The 19,039-nt window shown below is 34.8% G+C and overlaps 1 protein-coding gene across 1 annotated transcript; it reads left to right on the top strand.

The window, feature by feature from the left end:
* The first annotated feature begins 1,279 nt into the window (after window positions 1-1,279).
* Window positions 1,280-4,258, top strand: LOC149142989 (protein NRT1/ PTR FAMILY 3.1-like). The gene is made up of 4 exons (XM_089451644.1): window positions 1,280-1,454; window positions 2,225-2,442; window positions 2,634-3,190; window positions 3,364-4,258. The coding sequence occupies exons 1-4, from the start codon at window positions 1,280-1,282 to the stop codon at window positions 4,256-4,258; spliced, it is 1,845 nt and encodes a 614-aa protein (XP_089307770.1).
* Window positions 4,259-19,039: the final 14,781 nt, after the last annotated feature.

Here is a 19,039-nt window from a genome sequence, read left to right as displayed (position 1 = left end):
GTTGGATGTTCTGCTCTGACTATTTAACTTGTAATCTAGATCTGACTCTTCAACTTGTCCTCACGATGAACCACATTAGTTGGTTCCAAACGCGTCGACAAATGAAATTTCTTGTCATTTACACCAAAAAATCTCTCATAAACTTAATATATAGTTGTATTTTGTTTCTAATTTATTTGTTTTACAATTTTAAAATATGTCATCCTAAATATAAAAATATTCATTTTTTTTTTATCACAAATAAAATAGTTTTTAAAATAATATCATTACACATTACTATTTTAAATATAATAATAATATATTTTAAACATATATTGTCATCATCATCAAAAGCAAGTTTCATAAATCATTGTCAACATCAAAAAGTCTTCTTAATAATAATAATAATATATTTTAAACATATATTGTGGTAATCATCAAAACCAAGTTTCATAAGTCATTTTCAGCATCAAAAGGTCTTTTCATTCCTCATCTTCTATCTTACCTTACATTTGGAATTTTAATACTCGTAGTCTAACGAGGCTGAGGAGTTGCCCGGAAAGTTATGGAAATTCCGCTCATATCTAGAGAAAATCCGAGAATGATTTTTGTAAATCCTAGTTATAGTTGTTAAACTTCAAAATTTTAGGTGTCTTAGACGCTTTCGATGGTGCTGAATCCATTTCCACCATCAAAAACATGATTCAAACATTGTGTTTACAAAATTTTTTGAAATTCTTTTTCCCGGATTCCAACCACTTTTGGTCGTCTGGGCAATTCCTCCGCCTCGTTAGATGGCTCCATTTTAATATTCATTTTACATGTTATATATACTTAATGTACTGTTTAAATTTAATAATGGACATATATAATCTCGCTCCTTAATACGTCAATAGCACCATAAATATTGGTTGCTTAGTAACTATTTTTAACAATATTAGTGACGCGTTAAGAAGTTGTATATGCTCATTATTAAATAATGTAATTGCGTAAATCTAAATGTGGTGATATACGCCCAGCACATTAATATGTCAATAGGGAAATAAATATTCACATTAATAAGTCAATAGGGAAATAAATATTGGTTGCCCTCGTAGCTTCCAAGTGGCCATAAACGGATTGAGCAACAAGTATATGTCAATAGGGAAATAAATATTCACATTAATAAGTCAATAGGGAAATAAATATTGGTTGCCCTCGTAACTTCCAAGTGGCCATAAACGGATTGAGCAACAAGTATTTTCATCTGGTTGTGCTACTCTTCCGCGTCCTTCCTCATTGCTCATCAGCGTGGAGAGCCATGGCTACCCACAACCAGGTGGAGTTGGGTTCTCTACCAGTGGGAGACAAAGACGATTTGACAAGTGAGCGGTACAGAACTACAGTCCCGTCGGTGATGGAAGGGGAGAGAGATGTGGAGGGGTCCTTTGATCACAGCAACAAAGGAGGATGGAAAACTATGCCTTTTATCATAGGTGACTCTACCATTCCATTGTTGTAGCTTCCTTCATTTTTGTAGACATGGAAATAACTGCGTAGCTAGGCATGACTTCTTTGCTTCTATTTCTGGGCTTCTGATAACCATTTCATGTTAATTGGCCAATACGATTCCATTTTGGTCTGGTTTGTTCGTTCTGGCTAAGTTGGTCTGACTTATTCGTTCGAGTCTCTTTGTTATTTTCCCTTTTTGGCCTTCTATGTTTCATCTTCTCAAACGTAAGATTCCCAAAAGCCCAATTTTCTATAACTGGCCTTACTGCAAGTAGCTTTTAAAAAGAAAAAAACATACAAGATATTTACATTTGCAAGAATATCTTTGTTGTGTTCCCTACGCAAAAACATTAGAGCGTGTAGTCTATGATCACTGATAGATTTTTGATGTCCTCTATAAAACTCAGGAAACATTAGAGCGTGTAGTCTATGATCACTGATAGATTTTTGATGTCCTCTATAAAACTCAGGAAAGCAGCTTCCTGTTTTGTTACAATCTACATTCTACCTTTCACAAATAAACTAGTCAAACTAGTCTTACCGCAAGTAGCTAACAGCACTGGTTCAAAATTTGTGTTTTTTTGGGAACCACTTTGTTTAACTTTATCCATGGTTATACCTATTTTGGATATCTTTAAATTTCACTGTTAAGATAAGATGGGTATGTTTGCCAACTGTGTTTGTATAGGCGATTAATTTGGCGATCTATGTATCTTTCTGATAGGAATTACATTCGTCGGTGTTGAAATGGCAGGAAACGCGGGTTGTGAGTATTTAGTAACTGTGGGTTTCAGCTCAAATTTCATCGTCTACTTAACAAAAGAATTCCACATGCCATATGTGACGGCTACATACGTTATTAGCTTGTTGATGGGAACGATGAACTTTACCCCGCTTCTAGGCGCTTTTATCTCTGATTCTTATCTTGGCAAATATTGGACTATTGCTCTGGGCAGCATAGCGACTTCCATCGTAGGTTGCCCTTTCCATGGATCGCTTTATTTGCTTATCACATAATAACATTTAAAGATCCACAAAGTCAGAAATCCATTATAACCAATATTCAGTAACTTGAAAGAAGTGTTTTCACTGTTTGTTTTCTAAAGGCAGTTCAAGCTGAGACTGTGTGCAGTAACTCTAATCTGCTAGCTTTTATTTTGAAGGCAATGGTTCTTCTCTCACTTACAGCCATATTTCCTCAGTTCAGGCCGCCTCCGTGCAACGCTAATGCAGGAACCCTGTGTAGACCTGCATCAGGACATCAAATTGCCTTACTCTATTCCTCCTTTATAATGATGGCCATAGGAGCAGGTGGAATCAGACCGCGTTCGTTAGTGTTTGGAGCAGATCAATTCGATTACAAAAGCGAAAAGGGGAAGAGAAGTATACAGAGTTACTTCAACTGGTCTTATTTTTCAGTCATGATGTCGATGCTGTTCGGAACGACGGTCATAGTGTACATTCAAACTTATATAAGCTGGGGTTGGGGTTTTGGTATTCCCACCATTTTGATGTTCCTTTCCGTCACAAGCCTTTTTCTGGCGGCGAAGCTCTATATTCGTGTTACACCAGAAGGAAGCTCATTCACCAGGTTGCTTCAAGTATTAGTTGCTGCAGCAAGGAAATGCCATTTGTCTTTGCCTTCGCAGACATCCGATTACTATGACCCTCCACAAAACGGAGTTGTCAATTCAACGATGGCTCGAACAGACCAATTTATGTAAGCTTAAATAACCAAAAGTAGGATTGATTCAGTAGTATATGTCAACTATTCGTGCTCGCTATGATTGGTTTTTCAAAAACATTGTAGAACTGTAATCCCTGTTATACTGTTATAGATCATAGTAGTTGAATTATATTTGAATTGATGGATATTGGGTAACTAATTTTTAGGTTTCTGAACAAGGCTTCCATAAAAGTCACCCGAGATTTTAAAGAAGACGGATCCGTGGCCCATCCATGGAGACTGTGTAGTCTTCAGCATGTGGAAGAGCTGAAATCGTTGATAAGAATAGGGCCCATATGGTTAAGCACGATTGGCCTCGCCGTGTGTCTGACAGAGCAATACACATTCTTTGTTGTGCAAGCAAACACGATGGACACACACGTGGGTAAGCACTTCCAGATCCCAGCAGGATCATTTGTAGCCTTCAGCATGCTAGCGGTCATCTTGTTTTTGCCCATCTACGACAGACATATCGTGCCCTTCTCCAAGCGGATGACCAAGGAAGGCCGGGGGATAACAATTTTACAGAGAATGGGGGTCGGATATGCCGTCGCCATCGTCTCGCTGGCCATAGCCGCGGTTGTTGAAACCAAGCGGCGGAACGTGGCGTTAAGCCACGGTTTGATGGAGAAACCTGAAGACGTGATTCCTATGTCAGCACTGTGGCTGGTTCCTCAGTATTTTGTGAGCGGTCTGTCAGAGTCGTTAGCTCTAATCGGGGGGCTCGAATTTCTGTACAGTCAATTCCCCGAAAACTTGAGGAGTGTGGCGGGTGCACTCTTCTTCATGTCTTTGGGTGTGGGTAGTTATCTAAGCAGTTTCATTATCAAAATTGTGCAGAACACCACAGGCGGCCCCGGTCACAATAACTGGCTGCCAGAGAATCTGAACAAAGGCAAACTCGATAACTTTTACTGGCTACTAGCGGTATATAAAGCTGTCAATTTGGTGTATTTCGTGGTCATTGCTCTTCGGTACAGATATAAAGCCACCGTTGAGGATCAAACAACCGAGGCATATTCCATTATTGGGCAAGATAATCAAATCCTTGATCATGTATAAGTATACTTTTTCATGCAAAGTTGCAGTTGCCTGAAACACATACTCCATGTCCTCTTACAGTCATGCTATTGTTATAGTCACGCTATTGCTATCTTGTAAACGATCCCAAGCTTCAAAGTCTTAGGAATCATCTATCACCATAAGGAAGCTTCAGAAGTGTGAGGAAGCGTTGTTTACGAGTGATAAGATGAATAATTTTGATGTTTTCATTAGGAGCGATAAGTCTTCGGTTGTTTTGAGACAATTCAGTGTGTTTTCAGTGTCTGAAACTTTTAATTTGTAATATTGTTACTGTGACTCACATTATTGCGCAAGAGAATCAAATCTTTCCTAATGCATAGGAATGCTTTTTCATGCAAAGTTGCAGTTGCCGGTCATGCTATTAATGTCGATCTCTAGCTTGAAAGTCATAGGAAGCATCTGTTACCATCCATTACGACGTCTTGGCAGCAAGCGTGGCCGAGAGTGATACGATTAATAATTTTTATTTTATAAAGTAGAATATTTATATTCACGTGAAAAAAACCTTCTGTCTAGTTTTGGAGTTTTTAGTTGGTAAAACAATTTTCGAGCATGATGTCTTTATGATCTTTATGCTGTTATACCGACTTCAAATGCAATGATAATTTTTTATGTTATAGTTGCCCACATATAATGAGAAGATAGATGTTAATAACTAAGTACTAGAAGCAACGAGCAACTGTCAATATATATGAAGTGTTTACTTAAATACAATACAATATAATAATCACTAATAGTTATAGTGAATAATTTTCTTATATAGGTTTTTTAAATTTGTATAAATTTAATTTTTTATTTTATATATATAAAATATGTTTTTTAATTTTTTATTTTTAATATATATATATATATATGTATTAGATTTTAGGTATGATGATTACTCATTATGATAGATGTTATTGATGATTGAGTAGTGGTTTTAATTTATCATTAAGTACTATTTGATATCGAATTTGAATTATTAATGATAAATATGCTATAAAATATTGATGGCATGCATAGTGGATGTAGAACAACTCACATATGGTTAATTCCATTATACAGAACAAATTTGATTTTCTTTTGAGGGGTGGAACAACATCTTGATTCTACTCATTCACACTACAACGATGAATTAGATTGAAGTGTGTTAGCTCACTTCCACTCTGAAGTTGCACAATGCCATAAGGGTTGAATTGAAAATTTTGTCACTGACGAGGTTAAAGTGACAGGTGTGGGTAGATATCTTAATTCTAAGTCATGATTAGTCCCACGACAAATGCTACCATAATGCAACCTTAGAGTTTATGGTTGTCTCCATCATTGCAAAAATGTTCTCTTTGAAGAAATACTTAAAGGGAAAGTGTTGTGGACCATTGGAATTAGGTGAGGTGATTCATGAAGGAAAAAAATGACTTCGAATCCTTAGTAACAAGAAAATAAAATGATAATTGGACTTCAAGATAAAGGATTAAATACTTAAAGCGAATGTGAAACAATGAATGCAATGAAGTTTGATTGAAATTGTTAAATTCCATATAACTTGAGAAATAAGAGGTATGGTGGTAACATGATCTCAAATTAAGGAAATTTAAACAAACTAGTGTAACTATTTTTTTTAGTTTTAGGTGTGTATACAAAAATTATAGGAAAAATAATATTTATGAGAACACTCCATGTGATATAAACATAAAATTGGAATCTCTAACAAAAAAAATTGAAAATTGAAAAACAAGAGATTGGGGTGTTAGAGGCATACTTTAACATCTAATAGTTAATTCAAGTAGAAGATCACATGAACACCAAAATAAGGGAAATTGGAAGGAGATGAACTAACCACTAAGAGAAAAAGTAGGAGACATGTTTTGTGTGTTGGGAAATAATAATTTTAAATGAAATAAGAAATTGAAACTCACGAAAAAGTTGATAAAAAACTTAGCACTTGCGAAGGTGAATAATACGAATTTCGAGGGTTGAAGAAATTGATAATTTTCATGAGAAAACAAGTGGCAACAATAAAAATTCCTATAAAAGAAAATAAAATTAAGAGAGAGTCACCTTTTATGCACCCTAATGCTAGACAATTGTCCCAATGCTTTGAGTGAGTAAGTTTAGTTTTGTTGTGAGTTGTAATTCTCATTCTTTGATCCTACTATGCTATGCTAAGTTATTATCCTACCCATTGTGAAATTAATTATTGTGATGGACCTTTATTATTGTTATTAGTATACTTATGAGGTATGCAAATCCTAGCTACATACCCACAACTCACACAAATACACTAGTACTCTATGGTCTATTATGCGAGACGATAGATTAATGATTAAGTTTATGACCAACCTTAAACTTGATTAATGATTAAGATTATGCGTAGCCTAAACTTCATTAAAAATTAATATTAAAGTTATCACATATTTAATATTTAATTAATTTAGGTCCCTCTGATGACTTTTCAACTTTGATTGTATCACTAATTGTTTGAACAATTATTTTCATAGGAATTAATTAAAGTTAGTCAGGTTGTGTCATGTCTAACCTTGCAAGAAGGAAAAGAGCCGAGACATATATTTGTGGGTTAGTATAGTTGGTAAGATAGTAAGTGCCTTGAGATTTTATGGTAATGAAGGGGTTTGGAGTTAGTTTATTAAATAGATTTAGGCAGGCAATAATGAGAGGATATATTTTAAGGTTCAAGGGAAGGGCAAGTACTCGGGGGAGAGGATTAGAAAAGGAATTTTGTGATAGGTAATTTTGTGGTATTGGGCTTGGGAGAAGCCTTGGGGAAGGAGGAGAGGATGAAACTTGAAGAAGGTGAGACAGAGGGGTTTGATTCTTGACAAAGGAACTATGGTTATGTTTTAATCCAAAGTTAATGGATTGGGGTTTATGAATGCTTATATATATATATAGATATATATATTGTAACATCGAAAGGAATATAATGAAAAATTAATCTGGTAGTCTTGGTTTTGGGATCTAGTGGAAAATCTCTAAGAATATTTATTTTATGTTCTGAGCATTATATATTTTTCTCTTTTAAGAATTTGGTTGCAGATAGTTTATGTACAAGGTTAAAACCTACATTTGGTATCATAGTTGTTTCAACTTCAAGGGGATGCCTTTGCTGCTCAGGTATTTTGTTGAGCCCTGTGGTATACCTTATTTAGTGGGAGATCTGTGAGATCGATTCTTGTGATGAAAGACAATGGCAAACGATGGAAAGATAGAGATCAAGAATTTTGATGGTCAATTTTTTGAGTTGTGGAAGCTCAAGATGGAGGATCTGTTGGTGGACTGAGAACAATTGATTATTTTAGATCGAGGCACGACATCAACAAGAATTTCAGCCGAAGAGTAGGCAAAGTTAGATCGGAAGGTGAAGAGCATAATATGATTGTGTCTCCTAGATTCAGTATTGTTGAATGTACCAGGGAAGCTAGGATGAAATATTTTTGGGACAATTTAGAGACTTTGCACCAATATATGTCTCTGGTGAACAAATTGTTCCCACGAAAAACATTGTATGGTCTGAGGATGAAGGATCAAGACTCAGTGATAGAGCATCTGAATGAATTTAATACCATAGTAAGGAAATTGTTATATGTTGATATAAAAACTTCAGATGCAAATAAGTGCATCATTTTGATGTGTTCTCTACCATATTCGTGGGATAGTTTGGTTGTTGTTATAGGTACCAATATAACTACCTTGAATTTTGATGAAATAGTCTCATTCTTGTTGTCAAAAGAGATGAGATGGAAAAATATGTAGAATGAGAATGGAGATGCCTTGTCCATAAGAGGCCAGTCCTAGAACAGAAACAAAAGTAATTATTCAAGTGGGAGATCTAAATCGAGAGGGAGATCTAAATCTCAAGGAAAAGAAGTACAAATATGCTGGAATTATGGAAAAGGAGGGCACTGCAAAAATGATTGTAAATCTAAAACTCCTGAGAAAGGAAAGGGACATGATTATGTTGCTTTTGTAGAGGTGAAAACCACCCCACATGAAGGTGGGGATGTGTACTTGGCTTCTTATTCAAGTACACATGTATATCATGAGGCATGGTTGATTGAATCAGGTGCATCCTTTCACTTTACTCTCAATAAGGAGTGGTTTTGCAAGTATGAGAAATATGATGGTGATGTTGTTTCTTAGGGAATGACATGAAAGCCATAATCATCAAAAATGGAAAATGAAAGATGAAGTTGCAAGGTGGAAGGGTTAGTATACTTCCTGGTGTTTTGCATAATCTTGCATTGGCTAGAAATCTTATTTTTGTAAGAAATATGGATGATGCAGGTGCAAAAATAGTGTTTGAGAAAGATACCTGCAAGACGGTTCGAGAAACATTGGTATTTATGTTGGGAGTTCAAATTGGGATTCTATACAATATTTTGGTTAGCAATGTTATTAATGGATGAAAAAAATTTGTGGTTCCTAAAAGTGGAGCTCAATATCTAGTGTCTCTAGAGAAAAGGCCATGTTGTGGCATCAAAGACTTGGACATATTGGTGAAAAGGGCCTTTGAATAATACACGGTAATGGTATGGTGGAAGGCGATGTCTAATTTATCTCTAGTTTTCAATTTCTATGCACATTTTGTATATGGGAAGAAGAATCAGGTGAGTTTCCCCTCTAGTGCCAAGAGGGTGAAAGGGATATTAGAGCTTGTGTAGAGTGATGTGTTTAGACCTATGTCAATGCCATCACTGGGAAAGTATGTGTACGATTTCTAATTTATAGATGGCTTCTAGGGGAATACATGGATATATTTCCTTAGGAAGACATTAGAAGTATTTAACAAGTTTAAAGAATTTAAGGCTTTCGTGGAAAATTAGATAGAGAACAAGATTAAGGTGTTGAGTACAGATAATGGTAGATATTTATGCATGAAGGAATTTGAAGAGTTATGTAAGAAGTGTGGTATAACACATCAAAAGACTACTCCATACACACTTGAGAAAAATGGAGTTGCTGAAATAATGAATAGGACATTGATGGAAAGGGAAATAAGCATGCTCAGTGGTGTCACATTGGGACAAGAATTTTGGGTAGAGGCAGTGGATACTGCATGTTACATTTTTAACAGATCACCTTCATCAATGTTAGAGGATAAGACTTCACATGAGGTATGGAATAGTAAGAAACCCTCTCTCTCACATCTCAGGGAATTCAACTGTGATGCATATGTACATGTTCCAAAGGAGAAAAGAACCAAGTTGGATACTAAATATAAAAGGTGCCTCTTTATTGGGTAGAAGGATGGTTTAAAAGGTTAGAACATTTGGAACCTAGAAACATAGAAGGTTTTATACAACTGAGATGTGGTGTTTGGAGAGGCGAAGGATGTTATTAAGCATGAAGTCTTACCAAAGGAACCTGAAAAGTTTGAGTTTGAATTAACGGAGGAAGAATCAGGCTCTACATCATAAGAAGAATAAAAACTAGAAGAACCATAAACTCTTGCTTTGAGAAGATCAGTTCAAGAGAGAAGGAAAGCCGAGAGGTATAGTCCATCTTCTCTTTGTTCAAATTTTTCTTTATCTATTGCTGATGATGATCCCAGAACTGTCATGGAGGTAGTGGATTCAGAGGATGGAAAACTCTAGAAAGAGGCCATGGTTGAAGAAATGGCATCTTTGGATAGAAATGAATTTTGGGATCTGGTGTAGTTGCCGGCTAGAAGGAAACCCATTGGAAAAAAATAGATTTTTAAGAAGAAGATGAATGCAGGTGGAGAAATACAAATATCAATTAGTAGCAAAAGGTTATTCCTAGGTGTTGGGAATTGATTTTGGTGATATCATTTCTCGTGTTGCCAAGTTAGATTCTATTAGATTACTTTTATCTGTTGTTGTTTATTTTGATTTTTAAGTAGAACAGATGGATGTGAAGACAATATTTCTTCACGGGGATCTAAAAGAAGAGATATACATCAAGAAACCTGAAGGCTCTATAGTGAAGGGTAAGAAAGAACTAGTATGTAAGTCACAAAAGTCTTTTCATGCCTTAAAACAATCACAAAGGATATGGTATCAAAAATTTGATAAATATATATGGGTACTTGGCTTCACAATGAGAAATCTAGACCACTATGTGTATTTTAAATTAATTGGTGACCATGTTATTTATTTGGTCTTGTATGTGGATGTTATGTTGTTGATTAGAAATGAAAAAGAGATTATCCAAGATTTGAAGACCCAATTGTCCTCTAAATTCGACATGAAGGATCGTGGTGCTGCAAATTATATTTTATGCATGGAAATTAAACAAGAGAAGACAAAGATGAAGCTCTACTTAAATGAGAGAAAGTATATAAAGACAATGTTGTAGAGGTTTCATATGTAGGATAGTAAATCAGTGAAGGTTCATATTCTTGTAGGTGTAAATTTCTCTGCTCAATAATGTCCCAAGACACAAGAAGAGGAAGAGGAAATGTCTCATGTTCCATCTGTGAGTGCGTTTGGTGGATAGGCCCTATTTTCCACTAGCTCACATCCAAATCATGAAGGATAGAGTTGAAGTTTTTTTCCATCCCTCCCTATCTCGCCAAGCTCTCACTTGACCATATTCTTGATTAAACAAGAATAAAATGGATAATCATTGTGTTTGGTCCACCTCACAAATCATAAGGAGGCGAGGAGAAACAAGCCACTAAAAATTAAATGAAGTGGTTCCATTAGGCCCCTATAATAGTCTAGTGCAACCCCTTTATTGTTATTGTTATTGTTAGTGTAGCCCCCAAATTGTTATTATTGTGCCCGTGTAGCCCCCATATTGTTATTGTTGTGACCTATAGAAGCCCACTATTTTTATTATTGTTCCCTTACATTATTATTGTTAGTAGGCTCTCATTATATTATCACCCCTTAGACTACTAGATATACCAAGTGGGCATTGCCATTTGTATTATCAAAGAATTTATCATTTATGTGATTTAAAGTATGTTTCCCCATTGAAGAGGCTAATTTTCAAGTCATTGATCTATCTCTTCTTATGATTTTTTTATTTGGTTGCATAACATTTGGTATCAGAGCTTTAGATTCTAGGGTTTGATTGCTTCAAATAGGCCATCTTGGAATTTTCACTATAAAAATTTTTCTAGAAGGATTTAGATGCTGGAATTCTGACCATGTTGAGCTGAAATCATGGTGAAATTCATGTAAATTGTTTGGATCTTGGTTCATTATATTTTCTAATATATGGTCTGAAGAAGTTAGGGTTTCTACATGCTCGACAATTCAGTCTCAAATAGGGACGAAGGTTGAAAAAATGATGTGTGACATCTTGTACGAGTTTTCTCTACTAATCCAAACCATAATCAGGTCATCATTGGAGATTTGACATAACTTTACCTTGAAGAATCCAATCTTGGTTTAACTTGTGTCATTGGAAAGAAGACTTAAAGGGCTGCCATAGGACAATACTTTAGACCTTGTGAGGTCGAAATTATAGAGATAAAATAGTTTCAAGATTGTCCTCCTAGAAAATATATCACCCGCATAATTTGAGGTCTTCCTAAGACTCCTAAAGTTGGCCCCCCCAAAGATTCATTATTAACACAATAGGTGGGCCTACTTATCTTATTGCTAAATCTTAGCACATAAGCTCAAACCTTTGGTTGGTCACACTAATTCCTTCGTTAAAGACTCTACTTCCTTTATCAAGGAGTTATTTGATGTTAAGCTAGACCCTGGAGACTTGTTGGTAAGATTTTATATTGTTTCTCTTTACACTAAAATCCCGATTAATCAGACCATTAATGTCATAAATCAGGTCATCAATGATGACACAGCCAAATTAGTTCGTCTTTTCCTAATATCTACATTTTTCATATTACATGGTGAACTCTACGAACAAACATGTGGAATAGGCATGGGTTCTCTACTCTCTCCTATCATTGCTAATTTTTTCAAGGAAGATTTTAAGACCAAATATTTGGCCTTGGCTCAATTTAAACCCAAACTATGGAAAATGTTTTTGATGATACTTGTGTTGTCTATCCCTATGGTTTTGAGAAGTTAGTTTTTTTCCTTAATCATCTTAATTCTCAATTTGATTACATCAAATTCACTATGAAGGTTGAGTTAAATGTTAGCCTTCCTTTCATTCATGTTCTCCTCTCAATAATGGGCGAAGGTTCCTTATCTCATCAGGTATTCTACAAAAAAACTCACACGGAACAACATCTTCATGCCAATTCACACCATTTTATGGCTAAATTACGAGTTCTTAACACTATTGCTACCTGTGCTCTTAGGATCTATGATATTAATCATCTTGAAGATGAGAGATCGCATATTCTGAAGGTTTTTGAAAATAATGTCTATAGCAGACATCAAGCTCTTGTAGCTTTTCAAAAATATAAGGTCCAAGGATGAAAAATGATTAGGATGAACAAATTTCCAATGTTCAACTTCCATTCATCCATGGCACCACTGATAAGATTTCTCATATTCTTAAAAAGAATAATGTCTCTGATACCTTCAAGCCCCTTAGTATGTAGAAGCCTCCTTTGATCTGTTAATGACCCTATGAACCCCAACGACATGAAAGGAGTTTAGTCAATTTCTTGCTTGTGTAGCATTCCACACATTGGGGAAACCATTCAATGTAATAATGTAAGAATTCAGGAACATATAATAGACATTAAGCACAATCATTCTTGTTCCTCAGTTATGGCTAAGAATGTAGTGAGAACTAAGCATTATGTCTACATTGAGGATTTTGAGGTCATCAGAAGGATTGACCATTTCCACCATATTAAGTTGAGAGAGGCCATGGAAATTGGGAAACATGCAAAAAATGTCAATATCGAAAATGGTTGGAAACTGAGTAAAAGTTGGATTCTTTTACTCTCCTCTTGACCATTTAAGTTTTTCCTCTTTTTACTTATTTATTTACTTATGTTTATTTTTATTTAAATATATTATTTCCTTATATTAATTCATTTGGTATTATTCCTTTTTTTTTCATATTTGTTCTGAGCTCTCTCCCTTCATTTGTTACATATAATATATTATTATAATTTGTAATACATATATATATATATATATTCTTCCCCCTGTTCACTATAAATATACCTTAATATTCTTCTTTCACTTTTAGTCAAATTATTAATCTCTTCTTTAAAATTTAATAACATATAATTCAACATTATATTACTAATTATACTAATATAACAACAAAAACAAAAAATTTGATCCCTTTCTTTCCCTTAATTTAATATATAATATAATATTTTCTCATTAATGACATTTATTCTTCTCCCCCACTCCCCTCTTTTTTTTGGGTATAAAATTCACCCCATTTTTTATTTTTTTCTTTTACTTATCTATTCACCAATTAATTTTATATTTTATTAAATATTGACCTAATCTCTTCCTTTAACATTCCTATACTTTTTACTTTCAACAAAATATTTTTAATATTTTATATTCAACTAAACTCTCTCTTAATCAAGGAAAATTGCAGGGGCTAATATTTGCCCATGGGTTAATTTCTATACTTTTTCCAAAAATGAGATTCGCTAATTTCCAATTTCTTGTGAAAATGATTCGCCCAAATTTTATAGAATGAAATTATTTTACCCTAAAAATCGCAAAAACATTATATATAGGCTATATAAAATTATTATAAATTTGAATATGTTTAAAAAAATATCTCCAAACATTTTATAGATTTCATATTATGGACTAGTGGGATTTGCCAAGGGTTCTAAACTTTAAGATAAATTTCCATTCTTAAAGTTTTCCCTGCTCTTAATGTTCTATTCTTGATTAAAATAAATTATAAATTTAATGGCTATTTCTAGAACATGTATCTCTGCTATCTATTCCTAATAATAGATTGATTTTTTCATCTTGGTCCTGATGATGGACCACATTAGAGGGTTTGAAATGTCAACCAACAAATATTTATGATGTGATTAATGTGAAAGTCAATTTCAAAGAATCAATATGTATCACAAAAGTATGAGATCAAAAATCTTGCATAACTTTTGTTTGAAAAATTAGTTTGAAGTGATTCAAAGGGCATAGTGATGCATAGATATTGTTGTTTGATTCCAAAATGCCTCGAAACAAAAAAATAAGTACACCTAGTATGCAATGAGAATGCTCTACTATGACACATGAAGAAGATGAAGATATGCAACATGATATATCAAAATTACGAGACCAAGTGCAACACATTTCGCTCTCGCAAAAAGTACCAAAAATGAACTAGAAGCAAACATGGATAGTTTACAAGAAAAAGTGAAAGGTACCATGGAAGGTCTGAAGTATGGTTTAAAATAAAATATTGGTGTTCTTAAAGTAGACATGGACGCGATGAATGTCAATTTGAAAGGGTTGACAAAGTTGTTGCAAGAAAGACATCCGAGGGGTGACAAGGTAATCCATGAAAATCATGATGAGGTCAAAAGGAATATGAATTATGATTTTAGAGGCTCAAATGTTGTATTTAAGACCCACCACATTCTAAATATTTATATGAGGAAGTTTGATGGTAAGGCTCTAGTAACATGGATACAATAGATCGAGAAATTCTTTGATCTACATGATATACCACACACATAAAGGGTACACATTGCATATTTATATTTAGAAAAATTCAATTTATGTGGAATCGATGAATTTGTTCTCATAAATCAATTGCATCTTGGACAATTTTTGTGGAAAAATTGTGTAACAGCCTTGGTGGAAATCCCTGTAGTAAAAGTTAATAAAAGAAAAAATAATAACCAAAGTTGATGGAAAACTTATTCCAAGCTGAATGTTGGGCAAGACATCCTACTGTGGGTGTTCATTTTGTTATTAATGGCTAAGAAAATTGGCATAGGAAATGGCGAAGGAGTTGGAAAGGAAAAATAGAATTTTTGGCAAATTTATTTATGAAAAATAATTAAAATTAGGAGAAATGGGAGGTGAAAGGTCACATATTGCATGTGAGGAGGAAAATGAAGAAAATAGAGGTATCTTTCATAAAAAGGCTTCTGATGATTAGTTGGTAAGCTTTTGTTAATTCAGTGTTGGAGCTCTCTCGTTATTCTCTCTCTCTCTCTCTCTCTCTCTCTCTCTCTCTCTCTCTCATTCTCTTAGATACTTAGGGTTTCCTTGGAGGACTCTTTGAGGGTGTGGCATACTTGGATTTTTGGAGCAATAAGGCCAAGGAAGAGTAGGAAAGTGCAAGAGAACATTGGGATCAACAACTACATCAGATGTTTCTTGTAGGTATCGAGTTGCATGTATGTTTTCCTCACTAGTTTTATCATGCATTGTATATGCATGTGGTTTATTAATTTTGATCTGTCATTAGCATAGAGGATGGTGGGGATTGACAATGGATTTCCTAGCCTTTCTGTTTCTTGGATAGGCATGGTGATTGTGCATTTGTTTTTCTTGTTTTGTTTCGGTTGGTTCACATGTTTCCTTAGCTTGGGTTTAGTTATCCATCCTAGAAGCTCTGGTTGGAAAAACACTCTAGAAACCCTGTAATAACTTGGGTTGAGTTACTAGTCATGGAACCCTTTGTTAGAAAAATGCTTTGGAAGCCATTGGTGGGTTGAGTTACTATTCCTTGAACCGCCGTTTAGACAAATGCTCTAGAAGCCCAATAAAAGTTATGGGTTGAATCACTAGCCCTAGAAGCCTTGGTTGGAAAAATGCTCTAGAAGCCCTACAAGGCTTGGATAGAGACCAATCTGATGATGGTTTTATGATTTCCAACCGTGAGGTGGAATCATTATATGATGGGTTGAGGTGGATGACCTCTGGAAGCACTGGATGGTTTTTATTGATGTTTTCTATGAGATCGCACATTTATGCTTGGAATATGGCACAAAGGTGAATGGGTGAAGAGAGATTTGGCTGAGACATTCTATGGATGGGTGGAACATGGAAGTCCCATCCCAGGTTTCGATTTTTCATCATCAATATGATGTTACTTATCCTTGTAATTCCATGGGTATTATACTGGTTATATGTGGCTTATAAGATTGTGATTTCATTCATATTTCTGCTACTATTACGCTGGTTATATATATCTTTTATGACAGTAGCTATATATGGCTCTCATCATGATTTTACTCATAAATAAATGAACAATGTATCTATTATCTAATGGATGAAATGGTAGTTGATGTGTTGAGGCATCAATGTTTCTTAGCGATTCTCAGCTAAGTATGAGACCCTTATGCTTAGATATGTTATTTACACCTATAGATTACATATTCATGATATGTTGTATGAAATGTCTGTCACGGATAGTAGGGGTTTAGTCAGGTTATTGTTCAAGTAATTAAGTTTGTACTATCATTTATCTGTTATTTTATTGTTCTAAATATGTCATTTAATTTTGGGTAGTTACATGGGCTTCGTTCCTGAAAAAGTGGCTCAAATCCTGGGGACGTTGGCATAACACTGTGCAACATAGTCCCTAGATATTAGCTTTCATTCCTATGAGAGAATCTATAGGTCTCTAGACACTCGCACACCCATAGCATGAGAGCGTCCAAAGGCCAAGTGGTCAAAATTCTAAAGGGGACCCAGGGGTTGGTCAGCAGAAAGGGTGGATTAGCTCTTGAGGGTCCTAATGTTGATGTTGAATGTTTATATGGCTTGTTTCCATCGGTTCTACTTCCTTAGCGTGACTTAGGAGGTTGAATAATATCTTATGAGGCTCATCAATAAGTATATTATATGGGTCACAACGACATCCTCGAGCTTATTAAATTATTTTTTTCTCACATTTATCTACATGTTTCATTATATTATCCTTAGTGTGAGAGTAAAATATGTGTTGCTATGTCTTGTGGCCTAATGTGTGTTAAATGTAGGAATTAGAGCAAATTTGAGTTTATTTGAGTGCAGGAACTTGGAGTAGACAAGCAAGAGATATTCTAGGAGCTAGTCTACCTCATTAACTACTCTAATTAGTCGAAGATCCCCCACTCTATTTCATCAACTTGGTGTCACTGATAGCCAAGTGGGTAGCATTCATTGATAGTCGAGCCAATTCAAGTCAAAGAAGAGTTATATTCACCTATTATCAAGTTAGGGAACTTCAAATATCCCTATTTTCTAGGGCGTTGTTGGTAGCTCCACTTTCTTATAAATAAACAAGCTAAAGGACTCATTAGGATTCGAATTTTTATTGTAGCTAAGAGGCCATTGAGCTAAAGCACATTTCACTATTATTTTGATTATGTATTTGACACTTTTTGAATGATAATGAAAATTTATGTTTTGATCTAGCACTCAGTTGAATCAGAGGGCTGAAGCTCTTGGCTTAGGGCCCAACCCTAGCTGCAAAAGTTCCTATTTTGTATCTATATTCTTAATCTAGAATGTTGATTAATTGTTGAAGCTTATTCATGTTTCTTTTATCTTAGAATATTGATTAAGTTGCTTCTCATTCATGTTTGTTTTATCTTGGAGGTTAAATTACTTGTAGTTCAGTACAATAAAATCCATCAAAAATCTTGTGACAGTGACCCCTATCTCATTTCCCTCATGGGATAATGATTTGAGTACCCCACTATCACAACCCAAAAACAAAGTGTGATTTCTTGTTCATTGGATATATAAATTTTTATCATTACTTAGATAGTTGTTTATGCTTTCTTGGAAAGATTTACATGTGTTATTTTGCTTCTCATGATTCTTCTAGCTTAGGAGGTAGCTCATTTCATAGAGAAAGTTCTTAGCATTAGTTAGATAAGATTTTCCAAATTCAACTCATCTTTTCCACATTAACTTGTAATAATTTGCAAATGAAAAGAGAAAAATGTGCACGTGTTATTGCAGGGTTGTTGGATCTGCAGGCAAGGACCCATTTCACCAACTCCATTTAGGTATTCTCTCCCTTCTTTTGATGCATGCCAACCCCTGTTCTAGATCTCTATTTTTCAATTACCGTGAGCAGCAATATTAGCCCAAATCCGACCTTCTTGAAGTAATGGGCTTGTCTAAGGGTGTTGATCACCTTCCCTACATTTCCCACAACCTTAATACAACCTTCCAACACTTCATCTCACCATTCCTACCCTCCAAACCCTCTTATCCAACTTCCTGTAGCAGTACAGGAATCTTATAACAACATCCTGTAGCACACTTGTAGTAGCTTATTTTGACCGTGTTTTGACCAGTAGTGATAGCCTAGTTTAGTTTAGGAGTAGTTTGATCCCTCAGATTTGATTCCATGGCCAAAAGTGCCACCTAGACTAGTATCTTCACTCCTTTTCCTTTCATGCAAGATCATATAACATTAGTTCTTTCATTTCTGAATTTGGCAATTAGAAATTTATTTACTCTAAAGGTGTGAATTAGATAGTCAATGCATGCATTCTTGAATAATGAAATGGTAGATTAATATTATGTTTTAAATAAACCCTAATATCTAGATGATTGAGTGCAAGTTAGCGTGGTTTCCTTTCTACAAATTAGCATAAGATTAGTGTCCTTTAATAGCATTTACAAGTTGACAGCATTCTTTTTCAAAGTTGAGAAGAATTTTCTTTCTCTGCACTACAACTAGCTTTTACATTATACTTTCAATAGTTAGACTCCTTTCAGTTCAGTAGAGGAATGGTCTAGAACCCTAGTGATCAAGTGACCTAGTTGAGGGTGGCATGAGTAGGATGATGTATCTACTGTGCATATAGCATTGTCACCTCTAATTTTGTACAAAAACTTGGGTTGATAAAGTAAATTTGAAGAGCCTTTGGAAGTTGCAGCACTCTTGGTGTAATCACAGGGATCACCATCTTTTTGGTGT

The sequence above is a fragment of the Pinus tabuliformis genome, chromosome X (genome assembly GCF_031772625.1).
Source record: "Pinus tabuliformis cultivar Carrire ecotype Pingquan chromosome X, CPIR1, whole genome shotgun sequence".
In the NCBI taxonomy this organism is placed as follows: Eukaryota; Viridiplantae; Streptophyta; class Pinopsida; order Pinales; family Pinaceae; genus Pinus; species Pinus tabuliformis.
The sequence above is the reverse complement of the archived record's forward strand: the minus strand, read 5'-3'. Positions and strand labels throughout refer to the sequence as shown.